The 24,349-nt window shown below is 32.6% G+C and overlaps 1 protein-coding gene across 3 annotated transcripts in view; it reads left to right on the top strand.

Annotated features, from left to right (window-relative positions):
* Positions 1 to 15,010: 15,010 nt before the first annotated feature.
* Positions 15,011 to 24,349, top strand: part of LOC113005424 — a 105,114-nt gene continuing 95,775 nt past the window's right edge. The window contains exon 1 of one of the 3 annotated variants that reach the window (XM_039459042.1): positions 15,011 to 15,251. In XM_039459042.1, coding sequence (XP_039314976.1) covers positions 15,093 to 15,251 — 159 coding nt within the window. In that variant the 5' untranslated portion in view covers positions 15,011 to 15,092. The remainder of the gene's footprint in view (positions 15,252 to 24,349) is intronic. The other 2 variants (XM_039459041.1, XM_039459040.1) reach the window with 2 other exon arrangements.

The raw sequence follows: 24,349 nt of genomic DNA, 5'->3' as shown, positions 1-24,349 counted from the left end.
AGCAGTGAGCGCTCACGTACACCCAAGGACTTTGATTCTGTCCATGGACAAGGAAATTTTCCAAACTGAGAAGTCACCACTTTCTACATACTCGCAGTTCATGATTAGTGAAACGACTAGAGCTTATTGGTCGTTACGTTAATTATGAACTGTAAGTATGTAGAAAGATAGCGATTTCTCAGTTTGGAAAATTTAGCCATGGACAGAATCAAAGTCCTTAAGTGTACACCTAAGGACTTTGATTTTGTCCATGGGGAAATTTTCCAAACTGAGAAGTCACCATTTTCTACATACTCGCAGTTCATGATTAATGAAACAACTAGAGCTTATTGGCTGTTACGGTAATTATAAACTATAAGTATGTAAAAAGATAGCGACTTTTCAGTTTGAAAAATTTCCCCATGGACAGAATCAAAATCCTTGGGTGTACACAAGCGGTCATTAATACCTTTCCCAAGGAGGTTAGGTATACATTTTTATTAATAATTCCTTTAGTAAGATAATTTTTTTTAAATTTATCTTACTGAACTAAAAGGAATTATTAATGAAAATGTTTAGATTATTTATTTAGTTTATTTATTTCTGGCGTAATTGTCTTTTCTGATTGAGATTTTAAGTATTTGTTTTTTATGTGCTTTTAACGTTCAATAAATTATTGAAAATTAATTTAACCTGTCATACATATCTGTCATCATTTGAATTTAACGCGTTACGATACTTAGAAGCAACAACTTTGTCAGATTTGACAATCATGCGTGATAAAAACCTAGATGCAACGCGTATGTCTGGAACGCGCTTAATGCGCGCCTAACCTCCTTGGGGAAGGCATTAATGACCGCTTGTGTACAATACATACAGTGCGCGCACTAAATGCCTTCCAATGGCCTAGTTTACACCGAGTACTTGATACACAAACTAACTAGTAATTTTTTATTAAATTATCGTAATTTTGGCAATAAATTTAAAGAATACTACATTAAGCTGGTACAATATGAATCGAGATAATTAAATATATGTATCATGTATACACGCATTGTCGAAAGTAAGATAATTTAATAAAAAGTTACGAGTTAGTACGCGTAACAAGTGCTCGGTAAATTAGGCCAATATGAGATTTGTTCGTTTTGTCTGTCTTGGGTCTATTTCAGAGCAGACCTAAGCAGACCTGGGTATCTTTGGATTAAGATAGAGAAATTCCGGAAGTGGATTGTAGAACAGGAAGTGAACTACTGATATTATTCTGAAGTGAACTCGGGTCAACTCTGACGGCTGTAAAAAAAATACGATAATATAACCTAATCTAAAAGAATATAATCTCTACGGTGAAAATTTTTCTCAGATTTTTTCATATAATTTTTTCAGATTACTTTTATAATTTTATAATATACTCAAATTTTTTATACAATTTAGAAAACTTTTTAGAAATATTAGAAAGTTTATATTTTTTCTCAGAATTTTTCATATATACTCATACAGCACAGAGAGATTACAGGAATATTGCAGAATGATTTCATTGAAACATTGTAATATTGCATTTTGATTGCAAAACATTGCTGCAACATTGCTGGAAGATTGCAACATTAAGATGTTCGCTTTTTGAAATATTGCATTGAAATATTCCATTTTTCCAAAATATTTACATAAATATTATTACATTACATAATTCCAATAAACAAAATAATATTTGTGTAACATTTTAAAAAACATTTTTTGCAAAAAAAAATCTCGGGAATATTTTTTCGGAAATTTCCAAGCGATCATCCATCTAAGTCGCGATTCCGGTGAACGTTGCTTGACCTCCGTGATCGCTGCCGAACTGATCCCTCATGATGACCTGTGAACACTATGCTGATATGTGTATATAACTGGTAGATCAGGTCAATATACGTTATCGAAAAAATGAAATATGTATAATTAAAGCACAATATTTATATAAACAAATATAAAATTATAATTTTTTTTTACTAATTTTGCAAATGCAGAATAGCATCTGGAATAACTTTTCTGTTATTTGTTATTATCAAATAAGATACATTAGAAAATGTATATTAATATAATACCCCAGCAAATACGGTTACATAACGGCAATGTTAATAAAATAAAATCGAAAGTAACACGAAATATAACATGCGCGTTACATGTAATGTCCATGTTAGTTGTAATTTCCCACTCATAAGAAAAATAACAGTTACATAACAGTTGTATTATATTTGTTATACGGCCCTGCCAAAAATGTACGATTAAAACCGATAAAAAAAAAAGTTATCCGAATCGATCAGAATTTCTGCATCGAAAATATGGTATTAAAACCGATTAAAAATAAGAACCCAATCGGAACCCAGATAGATTTATTAAAACAGAATACATTAATGTAAATGTAATAAATGTTTAATTTACAAAAAATATTTCTTGTATCCTTTTCGTTGAAAAAGATTAAAAAAAGATTAAATTTGAATTAAACATTTTATTTATGTACAAAATTAAATAACAATACCAATTGTTATTTAGACAAAAAAATTTTATGGGAAACAGCGTTCCACACACACACGCACGCGCACGCGCACGCGCGCGCGCGCACGCACGCACGCACGCACGCACGCACGCACGCACGCACGCACGCACACACACACACACACACATCATGTTTGAAAAAAGTGAGAGCGAGTATTCATCTCGTGGTTACAATAAGCAGCTCCTAAAAGTCTCATTGAAGTATGAGCTGGGGAGTCGGCCGCCGTAGCGCCTAGATATAACGCATGTGGTTGCACTCGACTCATGAGAAAATCTCTTACGGCGTGGCCATCTAGTGGTGGCGCCAGAACTCACTTGTTAAATCTATTTCAATTCGAAATTACAGAATTTCATAAATTATAATTAAATCAAATTTTAATGCGATGTGACGTTGAGACACTAACAATTTTTATGTATCATTTTTAAATAGATATTTTGATGACAACACTATAAATCACGTTAACAAATTTGTAAAATTGTCCGAAAGCTATGTTTTTTTTGGCAATTAATAATTCTTGACAACCGTCACGAAAAAAATAGTTTCCGAACAATTTTACAAATTAGTTAAAATGATGTACAATGTTATTTTATCAAAATAGCTTTTTATTTAAAAAATAGCACGCAAGAATTTTCAGCGTTTCAGCATATCATTTCTCGCTACTAATATCAGGATTTTGAAACGTGGTCGCTGAGAGTATTTAGGAGTCTTAATGCAAATAAATTAAAATTTAAAAAAATTTTTATATTTGCATTACACTTAAATAATTCACGAAAGCGATATGAAAATCAATTATGATTCATATATAATTAAAACCGATTACTTTTTAATCCGCTCGTGGATTGAATCGATTAAAACAGATTAATATCAATTAAAAAGGATTCGGTTTTAATCGGTTTTAATCGCACATTTTTGGCAGGAAGAAGTCGTATTAATAATTCAGTTTTATAACAGTTATATTATTAAAATAAAATGTTTGTTATATAAATCTGATAAATGGCAGTTATATGACTGTTATAAGTTATTGTGTTGTAATATCAACAATTCAATTTTACATAACTACAATATTGCTAGAATGTAAAAATTCGTTATATAACGTGACACACACAAGTTATATAACTATTATTTTCTATGTTTGCTGGGACAATAATTAAGGGGGCGAAGGGCGGTTACAAAATAATTGGTAACCAATTATTGTACAACTTGAAATGAAAATGTTACAGCTTTACTTTGACATTAATAAGGAACAAAATTTATTAATAACTTTCGCTAAATCTAATCGGCTTTAGCAGTAGGTCTATGTCAGTTCGAATCCAGGAGCAACAAGGGTTGGTGATGGTGAAGTGTGCGGGGGAACTGTGAGGAAACTCAAAACAGGAGTGCTTTGTCGGCGGCGGCATACCTATACACGTGATCAGGTAACCGCCGTTGGGGGGGGGGGGAGGAACCCTCGGTGTCTGAATTTGAACCGGCCTATTATTCGCGATGAATTTCGCGGACGCGGGCGGGTCTAACGTTTTTTTTATAAAAGCAGTAGTTTTAAATGTTTCTTTTATAAAAACAGTAGTTAAAGAAAAATTTAAGATTGTTAACTTTTGCAAGTTGCAAATAAAGAATATTATTCTGTATGTTATTTTAGACTTGGTTTGTAATGATTCACAAACCTAGGTTTTGAATTTCAGCGTGACACAGTCGTGTTTTACGTTGTAGTATCTTTGAATAAGATATAAATGTTATTGTGGAAAGTATTTCTTATCGAGGTTTGTCAAACCGTAGCGTTAAAGAAAAACGGCTGTTCGCGCAAACGTTTCGAACGATTCAACATGAGCTACAGGACACGTCTAGAGTAGGGCAGAGCAAAAGATGGTGAAAAAGGAGAGGTTGGCAATGGCAATACAACGATATGATTATACGGCGTACTGCACCGGTTTTCTGCAGCAGCTGCCATCGTTTGGGGAAACGATCTGGCTTGGGAACAGACGCTTCTTCGATCCTCTCGACCCATTAAATTTTTTTCGGGGTTTTCAAGAGTGGCAGCTGCTGCAGAAAATCGATGCAGCACGCCGTATAATCATATTGTTGTATTGCCATCGCCGACCTCTCCTCTTTCACTATCTTTCGTTCTGCCCTACACGTCCTGTTCCATACAACACAGAGAGATTGTAGGAACATTGCAGAATGATTTCATTGAAATATTGTAATATTGCATTTTTATTGCAAAACATTGCTGCAACATTGCTGGAAGACTGCAGCAACATTAAGATGTCCGCTTTTTGAAATATTGCGTTGAAACATCCCATTTTTCCAAAATATTCACATAAATATTATTACACCACATAATTCCAATGAACAAAACAATATTTGTGTAACATTTTAAAAAACATTTTTCGCAAAAAAAAAATCTTGGGAATATTTTTCGGAAATTTCCAAGCGGTCACCCATCCAAGTTGCGACTCTGGTGAACGTTGCTTGACTTCCGTGATTGCTGCAAATTGATACCTCATGATGACCTGTAAACACTTTATGCTGATATGTGTATGTAACTGGTAGATCAGGTCAATACACAATCGAAAAAATAAAATATGTATAATTAAAGCACAGTATTTATATAAACAAATATAAAATTATAATTTTTTTTACTAATTTCGCAAATGCAGAATAGCATTTGGAATAACTTTTCTGTTATTTGTTTAAATAAGAATGTAATTAGAAAATATATATCAATATAATACAATAATTAAATTAAATATGAAAAAATTTGTATTAAAAAAACAAATAAAAATTATTGTTTGTTCATTGGGCTGTAGATCGAGGTTTCTTCATATATGAAGCTATTTCGTCTATTGATATAAATATTTATGTTCCTTAACAATATTGTTATGCACACAGCACCACAGGACCGCATGCTTTTTTCTAGATTTCTTAGAGTCAACATTTGTAGGATGTCTGCAGACGTCGATTTGCAGTCAACTTTGAAAGCCTGACTTGGATGAGTCGACATACAGTTGATATATGGACGGTTGCACTGTTAGAGAATGTAGAGATTCAGCGGAAAATTTAGTAATAATTATGGATGAGTTAATTTAATATATTATTATACACGAATATTCTGCTTTGGCTCTTTATTGCCACTACTTTAAAAATTATGATATTGCAATGTTTCCGGAATATTATCGCATATGTCCTGCGATGTTGCAAGCATATTGTTAATTTATGTTTCTGCAATGTCTCCGTAATATCGCATTGCAATCTGCAACATTGCAACATTGCTGCAATGTTGCTGCAATTTTCTGTGCTGTATGAGTAAATACGCATTCATACACATATGCACGTTTTAAACGTGCCGCATGTTGGAGCCAAAATGGCGGAATGATTGCGGTACTTTATAAATCTAGTGACTTTACAAAAAACAAACCAGTTGCCATGCCGGCATTAGTCGCCAAATTCTTGCATCATTAGCCGGCCTGCTGGCAGCACTAGTGCTTCGTTATAAATTACGTATCTTTAATTTACACAAATGAATAATAGTCAACATTTGTGCTAAATAATACGTACGTAAGTATTTAATTTCATTTAATTAATAATTTTCTAACATTTCTTATTTTTATAGAATAATTTTTATATTCTCTACTTTTCTAACCTACGAAACATATCATACATGTTTTCAATAATAGAAGAAAGTGATTTATTTACAATTACTTTAATTTATATACATTTATATACAGATTCATTATATACTTTATTAAGAACATTTTATTTATACACTTTTTAACCCTTAAACACACCGATCCTACAAAATACGGAAACACATTTTTGGGTCTGAGAGACTTTTTCAACTTTGAGAAGTTATAACTTTACACTCAATATTTTTCTAGAATTTTTTTTTTAAACAAAAGTTTAAAATCTCAGGAGTGTGACTGCACAATCAACATTGCCGAAAAATAATTTATTGTGAAGTTATAAAAGCAAAAACACTAAGCAAAAATGAGAAATTGGTAAAAAATTCACTTTTTCCTCAAAAAATCATATCTTTGCAACAAAAAACGTTTAAGGACTTTAAAATACGGCGTTTTAAAGCTAAAGAGTCACACTTTCAAAATAAAATTTGGCAAAGTCATTCCTTTTAAAAAGTATAATTATGAAGTATTTTGGGGCATCTAAAAATCTACTTAAAAAAAAAATCTCATCTTTGCAATAAAAAAACTTTGAAAAACTTTACAATACGCCGTTTTAAAGCTAAAAATTCATACTTACTTAAAAAAAAAAAATTATATTATTGTCATTCCTATTCAAAAATGTACTTATGTAACAAAGCGAATATGAGGTATTTTTAATCAAATCGTGTCTAAAGTTAAAAATTGATGTGTTTCATGGTATATTTCGGAAAAACTCCTTTTTCTACAGCATTTTATAGTATTCCAACTTTAGACAGAGTATATGCGAGTAACATCCGCAAACCGACCTGTTCGAACGTATTTTGTCCAGCTCTTTTATGTAAAATACTCACAAAAAAGTTTTACTTACACACTATATGGATCGCATTGACTCTAAGAAAACTTTGCTGCCGTGCCGTTCGAATTCTAGTTGGCCAAAAAAGTTGATCAGCATATCAATCGAAAGAGGAAATTTTAAACTTTTTTTACGTCTTAATCCGAACCTTCTATTTCATTCCGTTTTCACATAGCAAGCGTTGAAAACTTCATATGGGGTCTCTCAGACCCACTTACGTGTTTAAAGGTTAAAATTAGAAACAATCAACATTGTAAAATCAGACGATGTTAATAATGTACCGTGGAGCAACATCAAATCCGTACTACAAATAATTTTTGTTGATTCAAAAACTAAATTGATTATATGCAATGGAGTAATAAAATATCCGCCTAAAGATCTCCATCCCATTATTATAGGCGAAGTGCATTGTTCACCTACCGGAGGACACCAAGGAGTTACAAAAACATATCACAGAATAAAGCATAAATACTGCTGGGAACTGACACGCCAGGATCTTCTTTTGATAAGATAGCGATGGATATTGTCGGACTGTTGCCGAAAACGGAAAGAAGAAACGAATATATTCTAACATTACGAGATCAATTAACAAAATTTAGCATGGGAATACCTTTACCAGATCAAACGTCCAAAACAATAGCTAAAGCTTTTGTAGACAGATTCATTTGTATACTCGGAGCACCTAAAGCAATATTAATAGATCAAGGCAGAAATTTCATTAGTGATTTAATGAAAAAAATTGCCAAAATGTTTAAAATTCGCAAATTTTGATAGTTTTTCATCCACAATCAAATGGATAGTTAGAGAGATCACATCACGTGCTACCCAATCAGCACACAATATTTCAAAAATGTTTTTAAAAACATTGAAAAAACATTTTTAAAAACATTTATAAAAACATTAAAAATAATGGGTTAAGTGCCCTTTTTTTCATTAAAAAAATGTTTATTTTAACATTAAAAAAATTTTTCAAATATTATAAAAACGTTTTTAAAACATTTAAAGTAAACGTTTATTAAACGTTAAAGAAACGTTCTTTTTAACGAAGCATAAATGAGCAAAACAATATTTAAAAGAAAGCTTTTGCAATAAAAAAATTTTTCAAAAACGTTAAAATTAGTGGATTTACACCCCTTTTTACATTAAACAATTTTTTTTAATATTGAGATTGTTACGTCTGGCGAGAAAATTTTTATTTTTCCGCGCCATCCGTACTAATAATAACCTAATCAGAATCGGAAACATCCTCCGATCAATTAGATAAATCCCGCATCAGTCGATATCGCTCGATTTCAAATCTCATACGGCTTGGCTAGAGTCCCTAGAAGTAGAGAGTCTGGACATTTCGGGGTTCCACGTGATTGGATGCACGTGATTGTGCACCTAAAATGGCAGCACCAATACGGATCCCTGTTTAATCCTCTTTAGCCAATGTGATAACAGCATACAACACGTTCAAGTGCACACAATGATAAACATACACACACATAAAGCTCACGTACATACACCGACATATACATCACCGACATTTTAGGGGCAAATGTCCAGACTCTCTACTTCTAGGGACTCTAGGCTTGGCTACCTCGTGCCGCCCCCTCGACGCGCAACACCCGCGAGCGTCCATCGGCGTGAGGCAAACATCGTGCGCGCCGACCCCTCGGCTCGCGTCCCCCTCTGATACCAACAAGCTCCGCGCGTTGGAATTCTATTCATCTTTCCAATTTAATACGAAATATTAAGAATGGCAAATTTATTATTATCTAAGCGTGATCCACTCATGGACGCTTCCCACTGCTGCGCCATGCAACTCAGATTGAAACAACTCTAAAATCACGGCCAATAAAAATGCCAAATAATTTTGAATCAATCAATCTCCTACGAACGATAATTAAACCTTAACTTTTTATACATAAAACTATTGCATGTGCTTGGCGCTATCGCCTCGTACACTCTCAATATAAATTCTATTAAATTCTATTAATTTCCTGGGCACTGGATTTCGTGTCGGAGCTTGGTATGCGGTGCCCCCGCGAGTCGCGATCCCCGGAGAAGTCTACAAGCGCTCGCGCGATATAGGCGTAAGCCGCGCGGTCGCGGAACGGGGCGGGCTTCTAAGGGCCACACGTTACGAAAAACTATCGCTCCGAATTTTCCGCGAACCTGAGGAATCGTCCCGCGACACCTCTTGCCCATATCCTTGCCTATATAAGGAGCGAAATCGGAGCTCGAAGATCAGATCAGTCTTGTTGGTCGAGTGAGATTCGCTGCCATCGGCGACCACCAACGTTCAGATCTCCAGGTACGATCTCAGCGACGGGAGGGTTTTACTCCTGACGAAGACGTTGGTCTTCGGGGTGGCCCCGGTCGGATCGCCTCTTTTCCTCTCCCTCCTTTCCACCAGAGATCCTGAGGATTGAACCTCACCTAGCACTAGCTAGAGTGTGGCCTCACTCGTTTCTCTGCCTCCCTCCCTTTCTTCCGAGCGTTGGAGAAGACTCGCGAAAGCGACTCTCCAACGTCTCCTCTCTCTCTCCCTCCTACGGCGTCGAAGAAGACTCGCTAGCGCGACTCTTCTACGTCTCCTCTCTCTCTCTCTCTCTTTCCTGCGGCGTCGAAGAAGACTCGCTAGCGCGACTCCTCGACGCTTTCACCGTCCCCTCTTTTCCCGTATAATTCCCACCTTTAAGGGAGGCGTTCTAACGGGTGACCACTCCGACCCAGCGGATTCGTCACTCGTAACAAATACTCGATCACTAATTTATTTTTCTAAATCTCGTAGATCTTTTATACTGAGCTCTCTCTCTCTCTCTCTCTCTCTCTCTCTCTCGCGTTAAAGTCGTCCATTCGGAAGATCGGTAAGTTACCCGCTCATTTACGCATTCACGTGGCAATCCTTCTCCCATATTAACTCTACCATGCCTCGTTTGAAGCACATATGGGCAAACGTAGGGCACACCGCGCGTACGCCGGCGGCAGAAAGCGCTTCTTTCGCAAGATGACGTTTTACCCGCAGCCCCCATATGTAACCATCTACTATTCCATAATCACGAAAATACATATACATATTCAGTTTAATCATTACACGCTCTGTCATTCATTTAATCCTACGCCAAGCTCGAGCACGCACGCTACACCTCCAGTAGCGTTAATAAAACGCTACTACATTTTCTAAACCTACTAATAATATATCTTTCTACAATACCTCCTATTTCCCATACAAGGAATTTGTCGCGTATCCGGCCGTGTTATCACACGATTCGGAGCCGCGACTGGTGACAGCTGCCTTAACACCAAAACTAACCAACGAACCAGATCTACGTCCCGGGATCGCAACCTTCGCGAATCCGCGGACGCAACAAGGTTTTTTTCTTAAGAATTTTTTTCTCGGAAATTTCCACGCGGTCACTCATCCAAGTTGTGACTCCAATAAACGTTGCTTGACTTTTATGATTGCTGCGAACTGATCCCTTGTGATGATCTGTAAACACTTTGTGTTTATGCATGTACACCACTGATAGATCAGGTCAATATGTCTTCGAAAAGACGAAATATATATAATTAAAGTATATTATTTATTTAAATATATATAAATTAATTTTTTACTGATTTTCATAAATGTTATTGAAACATTTTTTAAACAAATTTTAAATTCAATAATAATTAAAAAATAAAGAGCTTAAATGTTAAATAAATAATAAATAAAACATAATTTTATAGAGATGAAAAATAAGTAAAAAAATTAATATTAAATAAACGTTAAATAAATATTAAATAAACATTTAAAAAATTCTTACTAAAATCATTTTTTCAATTAAATAATTCATGAAAAATAAATACTTAAACAATATTAAATAAATATTTTAAAAATGTTTATTTAAAAAAAATAAATAATAAATATTAAATTAATATTTAATAAATATAAAATTAATGCTTTTGAAATTGTTTTAAATAAAAAATTAATATAAAATGAATATTAAATATATGTTAAGTAAATGTTAAATTAATGTTTTTATAAACGGTTTTTTTAAATAAAAAATTATTGTAAAATTAATATTAAATTAATGTTGAATAAATGTTAAATTAATGTTTTAAAACATGTTTATTCAAATGAAAAATTAATGTGAAATAAATATTAAATTAATGTTGAATAAATGTTAAATTAATGTTTTTAAAAAATGTTTTTTAAATGAAAAATTAATGTAAAATAAATATTAAATTAATGTTTAATAAATGTTAAATTAATGTTTTTAAAAAATGTTTTTTTTTTTCAAATAAAAAATTAATGTGAAATAAGTATTAAATAAACGTTAAATAAACGTTAAATTAATATTTTCCCAAATCATTATTTTAAATATTTAGTTAATGTTAAATAAATGTTAAATAAACGTTAAATAAATTTTAAATAAATATTTTTTTCTAAATCATTATTTTTAATATTTAATTAATGTTAAATAAATATTTAATAAATATTTAATAAATATATTTGTTATAATAAATTGTACAATGAAAAATTAATATTAAATGAATATTAAAAAACCGTTTAAAAAATATTGTGTGCTGATTGGGTAGGAGAATATTTGAAGCAGTACGCTACTGATCAAATGCAGTGGGTTAAATGGACCGGCCTTGTAATGTTTAATTATAATACAAGCGTACATGAAGCAACAAAACATACTCCATACGAGTTAGTTTTCGGAAAAATAACAAGAATTCCTTCTAATGAAGTCTTAGCTCCAGAAGATAAGTTAGTTAATTATGACGCTTACCTAATAGATCTCATCACACAGCTCCACGCTATACAAACAACCGCTCGCACAAATGTAATTAAAGCAAAAACTAAGTCAAAGAAATATTACGACAAAAAATTTAACCCTCAAACTTTTAAACCTGGTGATCAGGTATTTCTACTAAATGGGCCTAAATCCGATAAATTTGGCGATCAATACACAGGTTCTCATGAAATTTTAGAAATATTAAATAGAAATAATGTAAAAATCAAAATTAAGAAAAGTAGTCGAATTGTACTCCCGAATCGGTTACGCATTTTTTACATAAAAATTACGAAAAATTGAAACAATAAAGAAAATCCTTCAACCACAGAGACCGAAGAAAAAGAGCATAATTATCTGGATGGCAAAAAAACCAGTTTACCTTCTCCTACCTACAAAGGAAACATCGACGTACACTTTTGAATTGAAGAATTTAAAAAATTGAGGGTGGGGGAGGGGGACACGTAAAGATAACCATAGTTTTGTTTTACCTAAATTTTTTCATAATCTTATCGTATTAATCATCTCAAAAACTTGCACGCTATGACGTGCAAGCAAATCCTTTTACATAAATTACACATTACGATATGTAAATTTTACACGCTACGACGTGTAGACCTTGCATGCTACGACATGTAAACTACCTCTCCTCAATAATCGCAAACTTCTAAAACCAAACCTAAATTTTTAACAACAAAAAATGGAAATAAAATTAATTGATACCACCTTTCTAACTCGCGGATCGCTAAAGGTCAGGATCATCGAGGTGGAGTCACCGACCTTGTTTTGGGTGCATATTGAGCATACAGGCTGGGGCAGGTGCTCACCGGGCATGGCTGCTTCGGTGAGTTCCTGCACCGCATAGGCCGTGAACCCACCAGTGTGTGCCACCACTGCGGGGCCCTGATGGACTCGGCGGATCACACCCTGCTGGAGTGTCCAGCGTGGGATGCTGACCGCCGGGTCCTACTTGAGGCCCTTTCCATCAACCAGGTAGACTTCTCCCTGGAGAGCATGGTGCGTGCCATGCTTGAAGGGGAGGAGCACTGGGCAGCCGCGCTCTCCTTCTGCGAGTCCGTTATCTCGCAGAAGGAGAGCGAAGAAAGACGAAGGGAGTCGGCCCCGAACGCCGACCCCTGCAGGAGAAAGAAACCGGGGAGAAGGGCCCGAGCTTTCGCACGGGCCCTCTAACACTCCCCAACATCAGTCGCGGGCTGGAGGGAGGTCGTGCGAGCGCGCCCGTCCCGCCAGGCCGCGACTGCCGGGAGCTGCAGGGATGGGGTGCGGGGGCACCTTATCCCATTGCACGCAGCTCCCCAGTAGGGGAGACCGTTGCGCGGTGGTCCCGCAACGATCTCCAGTTAGGACGACTCTCTCTCTCTCGAGAGGGAGAAGGGGGCTCGGGGGGGCGCCCGATGGAGTATGCCTCTGCAATCCCGGGGCGCCCCCCCCACGTCCCATGTTAAGGGGGCCACCATGGGGTTTTAGCCGGTAAGAGTCCGGCATAACCGCCTCCCTTCCCCCCGGAAAGGAGGGGTATCCATGAGGATTTCCCCATGTAAAAAAAAAAAAAAAAAAAAAAGGGGTGCATATTGAGCACGCTCGAGAAGACCTGGAAAAAATGTTGGAAGATCTTACGCAGGATGGCAAGGAGGGCCAAACTCCTCCGATATATCCAGCCGGTTGGAGGCAAAACGAGATGGTCCCGAAAGTTTCAGGAGCTCACCAGGCTCTTACTAGAGAAACGAGATGAATGCGGATCATCCGCCTGCCAAGAGCAGACGCAACAACTATATTATTGGAATTGAAATGCGGACATGAGGAAGAAATGAATAATCCAGGAGAACTGCTCATCCGTACGGAGTGTGCCCAACGGGCTAAAAAAATTACAGCCTCTGCAATAGCCAGCATAGTGTAACAATAATAAGTTAAAGTAATTATAAGTGTGTGTGTACACACACACACACACACACACACGCACGCACGCACGCACGCACGCACGCACGTACGCACGCACGTACGCACGCACAAGCGCACATGCACACACACGCGCGCGCGCACGCACGCGCACGTACGCGCACGCGCACGCACACGCACGCACGCACGCACGCACGCACATACACACACACACACACACACACACACACACACACACTGAGGGAAATGGAAAATATTTATTTTAAAAGTGATATTTAATTAGTTACATTATTTTGCAACGTTAACTAATTCCATTTTTTATGTGACTAGTTAATATTTTAAAACAATGTAGCTGATTAAATATTACTTTCAATTCTTATTACTTTTAAATATACATAAGAATTTTTTACATTTCCCTCCTGACGGAAGAGACCACCACCTTCTCGCGGTTTCCGTTGAGCAACACTATGTACGTTAGTGTAAATAAATATTTATGTAAAATAAAGTAAATGTAAGAAAACAAGTTATAAAAAAAAAAAAATTTCGGCAATAGTTGTATTTATTTCATATAAAATATGAGCATAATTTTTTGTTACGTGATACATTTTAAATAAAAAACGCGCATGGTGGCCAAGAGAGGACTTAAATATTAACACATTCTTTAATTGCTGTATTAAGTATTGAATATTGTAATCGCCAGAATTCGGCTGAAGAATCTCGAGATTCGAAATCATGTTAGGTAGCAACAGTAACAGCCGTATGTAACATCAGATCTGGAGTTATCGAATTGGCGATGAGACGCGTGACATTCCCCGATAGGACAACAAGTATTAAATTAGAATAGAACAATAGGTAAGTATGATCTTTGATATTAGTACAAATAAAATATGATCTGTGATAATCTTTGCAATAATAGCAGTAGTAGTAATAATAGTAGTAGTAATTTTATTTTATTGAAATATTTATTTTAATGTTATAAAATCGTATTGTAATTTTCTTTTTTACGGATACTGGTAAGGTTTTTCGGCAGTTTACCCTTGCAATGTTGGTATCCATATTATTCTGCCAAATAAAAAATTTCATTATAATTATATGTATAACATGTGTTTTTCTATAATTATTCTCTCATCCCATTCCTTTTATAAAAAATTATTTTTTTATTGTATCCTATTCTTTTTAAATTAATTTTTAATTTGTAGTATGAAAGAATATAAACATTTAGATTTATTATAAAAATCGAGACTCGCATATATATTTACTGGGATCCGCGCGCTTACAATACGTCCCTGAAGGACTGGAGAGGCAGGCCGGTCAGCCCGACTCATCTGGCAGCACTGCTCGTCGCCTTGGCTGCTCGACGGCTCGACGTACGCCAATAAGTAGGGTAGATGTGCCAGCCAGTACACGGAGTTCTGACAGGAGGATGCGAGTCGCCTGCCTGCCGGCGAAGAAGGATCTTTATATCTCGTGCGAGATGTGCCTTATCCGCTCCCGCCTGCCCAATGTACTTTTCTTTCATCTTCATTACATCTGGCTATACACAAGAGGTATGTACTCTTCGATTTGCTAGCTTCCATGTGAAAAAAATCTCATGTGTGTTTTACCTGGAGGTCGATTGTGTATCTTTGTTGACTTTTCTCATTTTTTGTATTTTCATCTCACATGAAAAAATACGCGCAATTAGCTATGAGCATAGTGAAAATGCGATATCCCTATACTCACGTGAGTGAAAATCATAAATGCGAGTGCGAACAATGGTAGAATACATCACATAATCTTCAAAAAACAGTCAAGTGTAAGGAAAAACTGCCGAAAAACCTTACCAGTATCAGTAAAAAAGAAAATTACAATACGATTTTATAACATTAAAATAAATATTTCAATAAAATAAAATTACTACTACTATTATTACTACTATTATTATTGCTATTATTGCAAAGATCATCACAGATCATATTTTATTTGTACTATTATTACAGATAATACCTATTGTCCTATTCAGTATTCATATCACATCACAAGTCTCGTCATGACTTCCACTGTTTAGCCCAGTGCTCGGAATTAGTGGCACATTTCGAGCCGATTTCCGAGCCTAGGGCCTAGACTATTTCTTTTACAAGGGACGCTCTACGCTCCTGAGCCACAACATTTGACGCGCGGCCGGCAGCTCGGTTGTAGGCCCGCGAGCGGAGTGAGGGGCTCGAGGGGAGACAGTAGGCGTCGCCTCGGAAATCAGCTCGAAATGTGCCACTAATTCCGAGCACTGGTTTAGCCTTTAGCCGTTAGGTCCGCGTCCATTAGCGAGAATCGCGCCAAAACTCGGAACTGCGGTTACTACGCGCGCAGCCTGGTGGAGGGGCAACCCGGCCCGTCTGGCAGCACTGTGCGTCGCCTCTGTGTTACATAATCTCCAATAATCTCAAAGTCCCTCACGTTGTCGACACGTGTTCCGAGTAAGATACAAATTAAAAAAAAAAGAACGGGGCGTAAATATTGCAAAGTTTACTTATATACTTATATTATTTATATCTTATTATTTATTTATTTTTATTTATTATTTATTTTTATTTGTTTATACATACTCATTTATATGCTTATTTATTATATACTTATATAATTATCAATTTATTTATATACTTTACCTATAGAATTTTACAAATATATTATCGGTATCCTATCAGCAAACAATGTTTTTTTAAACGTTTTTTAAATATTTATTCTTCATTATAATGTTTTTTAAATATTTAAAAAATATTTCAAAAATATTGTTTCCTGATAGGGTAATATCAAATGGATCCTGTGTATCTTTCAGTCTCCTTCTTAATAAATTTAAATTTCTTTTTCTAATTTTAATCGTATTTTTCTCTTGCTCCATAAAAAGCAAAAAGTACTCCATTCTGAAACGATACAAGACTCTGCAAACTCGACCAAATTCGACACAGTTTGATTGAATTCGACATCAAAATATTTGCCGAGCAATGTCACGTGAAGAATGTCGCATTTTCGCTATGGTGAAAAGTAGCCAATCGAGTGAGAGCTCACTTTTCCCATTTTCACTAGATTTTAGAATACGCAATTGACCCCCTGGTCTCTTTTGCTCCCTCGCTTTACTGTCTTTTCTGATGTACTGTATTTTTATAACACTTTTCCTCATTTCTGTGATACGTGTTTATTTGACGTGTCGCATTTGCAATAATGCGGTATAGGGAATCCAGCTCCAATTATGTTGACCTTGACATATGTTAAAGTGTTCTAAATATATATATATACAGGGTGTATGATAATGGTTGTCCCCACGTTTTACCGTAGGAGTTGACTTACCGACTTGCACTTGTAGTTCACTAAACGCTCCTTAGATGGCAAATGCTTCGGCACAGGACCGAGTTACACGTGCATACAGGCCCCTGGTGAAACTTTTTCTCAGATTTTTTTTGTATCATTTTTCAGAACATATGTATAATTTTTTATAAAACGTTATAAAATCTAAAAAGTTAAAATAGTATTTTTTTTAAATTGTGAAATGAGAAATCTCAGAATATTTCAGAATTTACATGTATGAAAAGTTCTAAGAAACGATGTAGACTTTTTAAGTACTTCTAATTGTAAGTATTTTTGAAAAATGTTCCAATTCGTATAAAAATTATGGGAAAAACTTTAACCAGGGATGTTTTTGGGAAAAATATGATAAAATATAAAAAAATTTTTATAATTATGGAATTGTTTTAAAAAGTTACAAATTTTTTATTTCTTGTTGAAAAAAAATGTAAGAAAATATTAGACAATCTAAAGAATTTCACATAATTTCACATGCGATTATTCTGAGAAACTATGAAACTTATTATTTCATATTATTTGGGAAAAGTGTTAAGAAATATTAGATAATCTGAACAATTTTTCAAAATTTATAATAGGATTTTCTCATAATTTTTATACAAATTGGAACATTTTTAAAAAATACTTACAATTAGAAGTACTTAAAAAGTCTACATCTTTTCTTAGAACTTTTCATACATGTAAATTCTGAAATATTCTGAGATTTCTCATTTCATAATTAAAAAAAAATTTTTTAACTTTTTAGATTTTATAACGTTTTATAAAAAATTATACACATGTTTTGAAAAATGATACAAAAAAAAATCTGAGAAAAAGTTTTACCAGGGGCCTGTATGTATGTGTAACTCGGTCCTGTGCCGAAGCATCTGCCATCTAAGGAGCATTTAGCAAACTACAAGTGCAAGTCGGTAAGTCAACTCCTACGGTAAAATGTGGGGACAACCATTATCATACACCCTGTATATGTGTGTGTGTGTGTGTGTGTGTGTGTGTGTGTACACACACACTACTTAAAAAAAAAAAAAAATAGGCGACACTTTCCAGACACCAAAAATTAGGCTATTTTTAAATGGCTGTAACTCAACAAAAAAATCATTTTAGATAGAAAATGAAAAAAGCATTTTGGGGTTTGAAGTTTCAACTTTAACGCTGTATCAACTGATTTTCGAATCTGTGAAGTTGGCATGACATTCTGTTAATAACCTGCATTTTTTACAAATGTTATCCATACTCCGTGAAAAATTATCGTAGGCAAAAAGTTAAAAAAGCATTTTAAAGCTCGCAGTTTCAGCTTTAACATGCTATCAATGATTTTCAAAAATTTTTTTAATTTTTCAGTGCTATGCCCTAAAAAAGTACACTATTTTTTCCTTAGAATTTTTGACAGCCTGTAGCTCAATAAAAAAATTTTTTCACGAAAATGCAATGCAAGTACCATAAAGTATGACATTTTCTCTACAAAATGCTTTTTTTTAAATTTTCCTACGATTTTTTTTGACCGACTTAAAAGACTTTGAAGAAATACATTTTTTACAGTACATTTTTCCGAAAAATCCCACACAGCACAAAAGGTTTCTATAAGATTTCTGAAAGGTTTTATGAAAAGGATTGAAACCTTTAAAAAAGCTTTCAAAAAATGTTTCTAAAATGTATAAATGTCTGTTTTTGAATCCATCAGTAATGTTTTCAAAAATCTTTTATAAATCTTTTCATAAACATTTTAAAAATATTTCTTCAAAGTGTACAGAAACATTTAAAAAAACATTTTTTAAAGTAGTTTGTACAAGCTTTTAAAAAAATATCTGAAAACGTTCTAAAAACCATTTTTTAAACATTTTTATAAGTATGTTATAAATTGTTTAAAAAACCTTTTAAAAAATATTTTTAAAATAATTATATGTTTGGTTTTTAATCTATCAGTAATGCTTCCAAAATTCTTGTATAAACCTTTCAATAAATGTTCAAAAAACATTTTTTTTAAATATATAATATCATTTAAAAAAACTATTTTAAAAAACTTTAAAAAAATAGCTGGACACGTTCTAAAAATGATTTTTGTGTTCAGTAACTATTTTATAAATTGTTACTGGAACCTTATAAATATTTCTGTAATTACTAGTTATCAAAAAATATTGTACCAATATTCAAATGTTTTCTTGTTAATATTTATAAGTAATATGTATAATTTTTTTAAATTTCACATCTTTTCATGAAAGATAATAATAGAATAATTTTGTTTGTTATTAATATTTTTATACATTATTTTATAAAAAAAGTCGATTTAATTTGCTTCCAAACATTTTAATTTATATCACCTCACTAATAAAAAATTTAGGTTTTACGTTTTTAACATATGAGAAGATAACCGTTTTAGAATGCATCATAAAGTATCTAAAAATATTGTAGAAACCTTTTAATAAATGTTTTTAAATTAGGTATATGATTAAGTTTATATAAATAGAAGAAATAGAATTTAGTTTGGAAATGCTTCCAAAAATGTAATTGAGAATGTTTTAAAAACCATACTTTCATCATTTATAAAAATGTTTTATAAATCTTTTTAGAAACCTATCAGAAAATGTTTCTATAAATGATTTTTTCGTTGATTTTGCATTCCTCTGTTAATGCGAAGAAATTCTTTAAAAAATTCTTTAAAAAATTCTTTAAAAAATGAGACTTTCCAATGATTTTTTAAATTATATTTTTTATTATAAAATGAATACAAAACACAAATATTAGTTCTAATTTCAATTTCTATTAGAATTACATTTTTACTACATAACTATGGCAAAATCATTTTTAGTACATTATATAATTATACAAAATATGCATCATTAATACTTTACATAATAGTACTTTAAACATTAGCTAAATAAAATAGTAAAGACAATTTTTTTTTTAAATAAAACCTTTCAATATTATGATATATCATTTTTCTAATTCGACAACGTTATTCTTAAATTATAAAAGTTTAACTTTAAAATCCATAAAGTCTTATCTTCTTACATACTAATAGAAATTATATAAATAATACTTCGTATATTATTCGCTATCTTCATTTAATGACGAGAATTGAAGGGGAGTAAATGCCTTTTTTGACGGCGTGCTGTAAAGAAATTTTGTTGTGTAATTTATTATCAATTTTAATTCAAATTTAAATTTAATATTATTTATTATTTTAAAATTACTATCGCGGTTCAAATTTATCATCAATCTTAGTGTCAAAATATTTAATTTATATTTATTTTAAACAAATTTTTTAGTAATAATATACTTCTATTGGCGATTATAATAAAATATTGAGAATCCTTTTTAAGTTTGAAAAATTTCAATAGTTTAGAGATGTTAAACTTTGTATAAAAATGTGATTTTTTAGACTTTTTTGTTAACTTTAAAATTTATTTACTAATTGAAGTTTGGAACAATTTTCTATAAATACGTGGAAAATTATTATTAACTTACCCTACACGTTTTAAACGAGTTTGCTTTGAATCCAGATAACTAGATATTTTTTTTTTTATGGCTTCTTCAGTGATTGCCGGAAATGATTGTTTAACTGCCTCTAAAAAAAAATTTTTTATTTAAATTTAATGTTATGATACCTCTTATTCTTACAATGCCCAATTATATATATTCAATGCGTACCAAACATGCATTTACAAAAAGTTAACTCCTTAAAACTTTTATTCTTCTTTTTAGTTTCCTGATTAATCTTTTGACCAACAAGCTGTCATTTTTTAACGCACTATCTAGTATGGTTCTTTGGAAAATGTTGCTAATAAAATTACCCTCATTATTTCTTCCAATACTTCATATAATCAATGTGAAAAATAATTATATACAAACTTAGTATTTTCTATATAAAAATTAAAATTTGTAAGCTTTATATTATTTAATGAAACCAATCAACCATTTAAAATACCATAAGAGGTAAAACCCAAACACCTAGATAATATCAATGAATTATTTTATTTACGCGTATATTTATGATTTTAAACGTGACTTTTGTTCGTAAGTAAAACATAATATTTGCAATAGCAATTTTCACTTAAAAATTATGTTTATCATATATAAATAATTTTAACAGGATGGTGAAAGTTTTGCATAGACATTTTTTTCAAATGTGTATAAAATAAGAGAAATCGCATCATACAAGATAAGCATATCGTATATGGTAAAGTGTGAAAGCGGTGGCAATAGCGAAATGGAAAGATGCATCAATTTTGTTCAATATAATCGTAATGTAATTGTACAAAGATTAGTAAAGCATCAAGATATTATAACATTCTTGCACTTTTTTTAATTACCTATATGCATGTTTGTATACACAGGTATATATTGCTATTGTGCAATTCATATTTAGTACAAGACACACCTGGATGGAAAATGTAATTTTATAATTATTCTATGTACACAGTCAGCGGCGATTAATTCTGTCACTACTACTCCCCCCCCCCCCCCGTTTGAAAATATTTTGCGCGTAAACAAAATGTGGCAATAGCGAGTATGGGATAAGTCCGATAAGTTATAGTTTGAGCAGTGAGTGTGTTCAAATCACGGCTGATTGCATATGCGCTGTTGTCACATTTCGTTCGCGCACAAAATATTTTCAAATAGGGTTGACAGAATTAATCGCCGCTGACTGTACTTATCACATAATATTGAGTACTATTTTTTTAATTATTGTTTTCTCCTAGAGAAAGCTTTTGTGATAATATATTTTTTGAGTTTCGGCAAAAAAGATATAAGTTCAAAAACATATGTTTTGAAGTTGTAAGAATTAAATTATAGTGTTTTTAGAAAAAGTCTGTACTTACCACATTTAAAGTGAAATTCTTACGCATCAATTTTTGCTCTAGTTTTTGTATGGTCTTGTTAGGATCACCGATAGGAAAATATTCCTCACATAATTTTTGCTGTGTAACTAAAGAAATTGGAGTATTTGACGTAGCTCTCATTTCATTTGACACCTTAAGTGATTTTATTATTTTGTCAGTGTTTTCTTGTTTCAACGACAACTGATGTAGATTTTTTTAATATTTTTGTCTGCTTTTCTAAAAAAAAAAATTTTACGTTATGTAGTTGTATAAAGAATGTTATCAATTTTGTACTATATCATTATTATAATACTACAACTACATATTATTACTTAATATTTTATGTAATGCTTTTAATAACTGTGAATTAGTAGGTTCAACAATTTTTGACTCTACACTTTCAGGCTTTTGTAAAATTTTTTGACCTGTCCTTTGCTCTTAACTCACTAAGCGCTCACCGATCTGTTCTATCTGTTGAACATAAGTCTTGATATGACACAGATTTTGTAACAAGATCTATATGGTATTTATAGAAGGGATATAAAAAAGATTAAAAATCTTTTTACCTGTTGTTTATAACATGATGGCAACTTAAAAACACAATACGTTGCACGTCAGTTGTTCACAAATTGCTGAAAATCGTTGTCATCAGATTGCCGACGGATTTTCTACAAGTTTTTTGCATTGTCTGCAATCTGAGGGCAACCTAACAGCAACACTTGTTTCCTACCCATTGTTTAGATTTTAAGGATTCCTGACGTGTTGCGCGCCAGTTGCCAGCAAGTTGCTGAAAACTGAGTTTAAAGTCTATTGCCAATAGATTGTTGGAAACTTGCCATTATTATATTTTGAAAATTGTTACTGACAAAAACATACTGAAAAGAGGATACCCCTTTCTGTTGCTTTGCTGACAATTTATGAGCGATATTTGTGGCAAGTTGCCGACAATTTGCAATCATTTGGCTATCTGGGTTGCGTTGAACGATATGAAAAATGTATTAAATATATTACTGTACTTTCTCACATACAGTATTATATTATCTTTATATGCAACACGTTTATATTTAACATTGTTGAACGTGAGTTTCAATTTTACAATTTTATAATTAATACGAATGCGAGGGAAGCTAACAATTATAAACGATGTAACGCGAAAGTTTAACACTCTCGGTAATAATTCTCCCTTGATACTTTTTACAGTGTAATAATTCGATGAAACGTTTATTCATGCAAGTACAATTTTAGCAATATTTTCAAATCAAAATAATGTTATCACTACTATTTTATGGACTATTTACATTCTATATACTTGCGAGACTTCTTTTATTAGACGCCGTAAGTAATTTATTGTACGATGAATTAACATCTGATGATTTGTATCTTGGCAATTCCATTTCGATCTCATCTGAAGTAATGTTGTTATTATCACAATGTTCGTGTGAGTTATACTTATCACTATCATCATGATCAATACTAAAGTCAATTTTATCACATTGCGTCTTACTTTTTCTTGTTATATTGTTTACGTTAAGTGTAGGTGGTACGTATAAGTTTTTCTGATTTACATTTTCATCACTTTTATCAATATCTTTGAAAGATTTTGATGCAGATGCTTTATCGACCTTACTATTTTTTATCAATGGTTCCTGTACATAATATTTTATAGATTTAGTCTTTCTTTTAGCTCTACTTGTTTTTAATTTCATTGCATTATTTGCATCTCTTAACTCAGAAATACCATCAATATTCAAGAATTCAGTAGCTTCTATGTAACTATCTACAATTATATTAATTATATTAATAATTTATACCTACTTTAATAATTATATAGTTATTAAGTATTTCGAAAATTATCATTTTCTTTGATAATTTTTAATATGGCAATTTTATCCCAATCATTTTCAGGAATAATCTTATCTATTTTAGATTGTTTTAAATTTATAGATCCTTCTGGAGGAATTCGAACATGTTTCAAATCCTCTGTAATCCACAAAGAAGAATACACTTTCTTTTTATTAGAAGAATCATGAATAATAACATACTCCTTCATTGCTAATTATCTAAAACATTAAACAAACAATTCAGTACTATCTTTTCATTGATTTGGACATTCCGATGCTCTAAAAATTATTTTTTTTTGCTTCCTTGAATAAGCTAAGTGGTAGTAATTTTTTTTATTAAAAAAACGTCATAGAAATATGTTTTCATATTATAGGGATTAAAATATTATTAGAATAAACGGGTGTAGGTACGAATCTGCGTGTGCGTGTGTATGCACCCATATCTTGCAAACCTCGTACATATTATACATATTATTATATATTTAATAACATATTTTATTTAATATACAATTTTATTTTTTAAATGTTTCGAATGTATGAATTAACGGATAGGTTACATAAACATTTCCTGTTATATTGTTTAAATAATTTTTCGTAGCCGTGCGCATTTTTTTTAATTTTTTTCACTAATTGGGATTAATTTAGAAGCCTACA

This window comes from Solenopsis invicta, chromosome 16, assembly GCF_016802725.1.
Source record: "Solenopsis invicta isolate M01_SB chromosome 16, UNIL_Sinv_3.0, whole genome shotgun sequence".
NCBI classification, from domain to species: Eukaryota; Metazoa; Arthropoda; class Insecta; order Hymenoptera; family Formicidae; genus Solenopsis; species Solenopsis invicta.
This window is presented reverse-complemented; position numbering and strand designations above follow the sequence as displayed.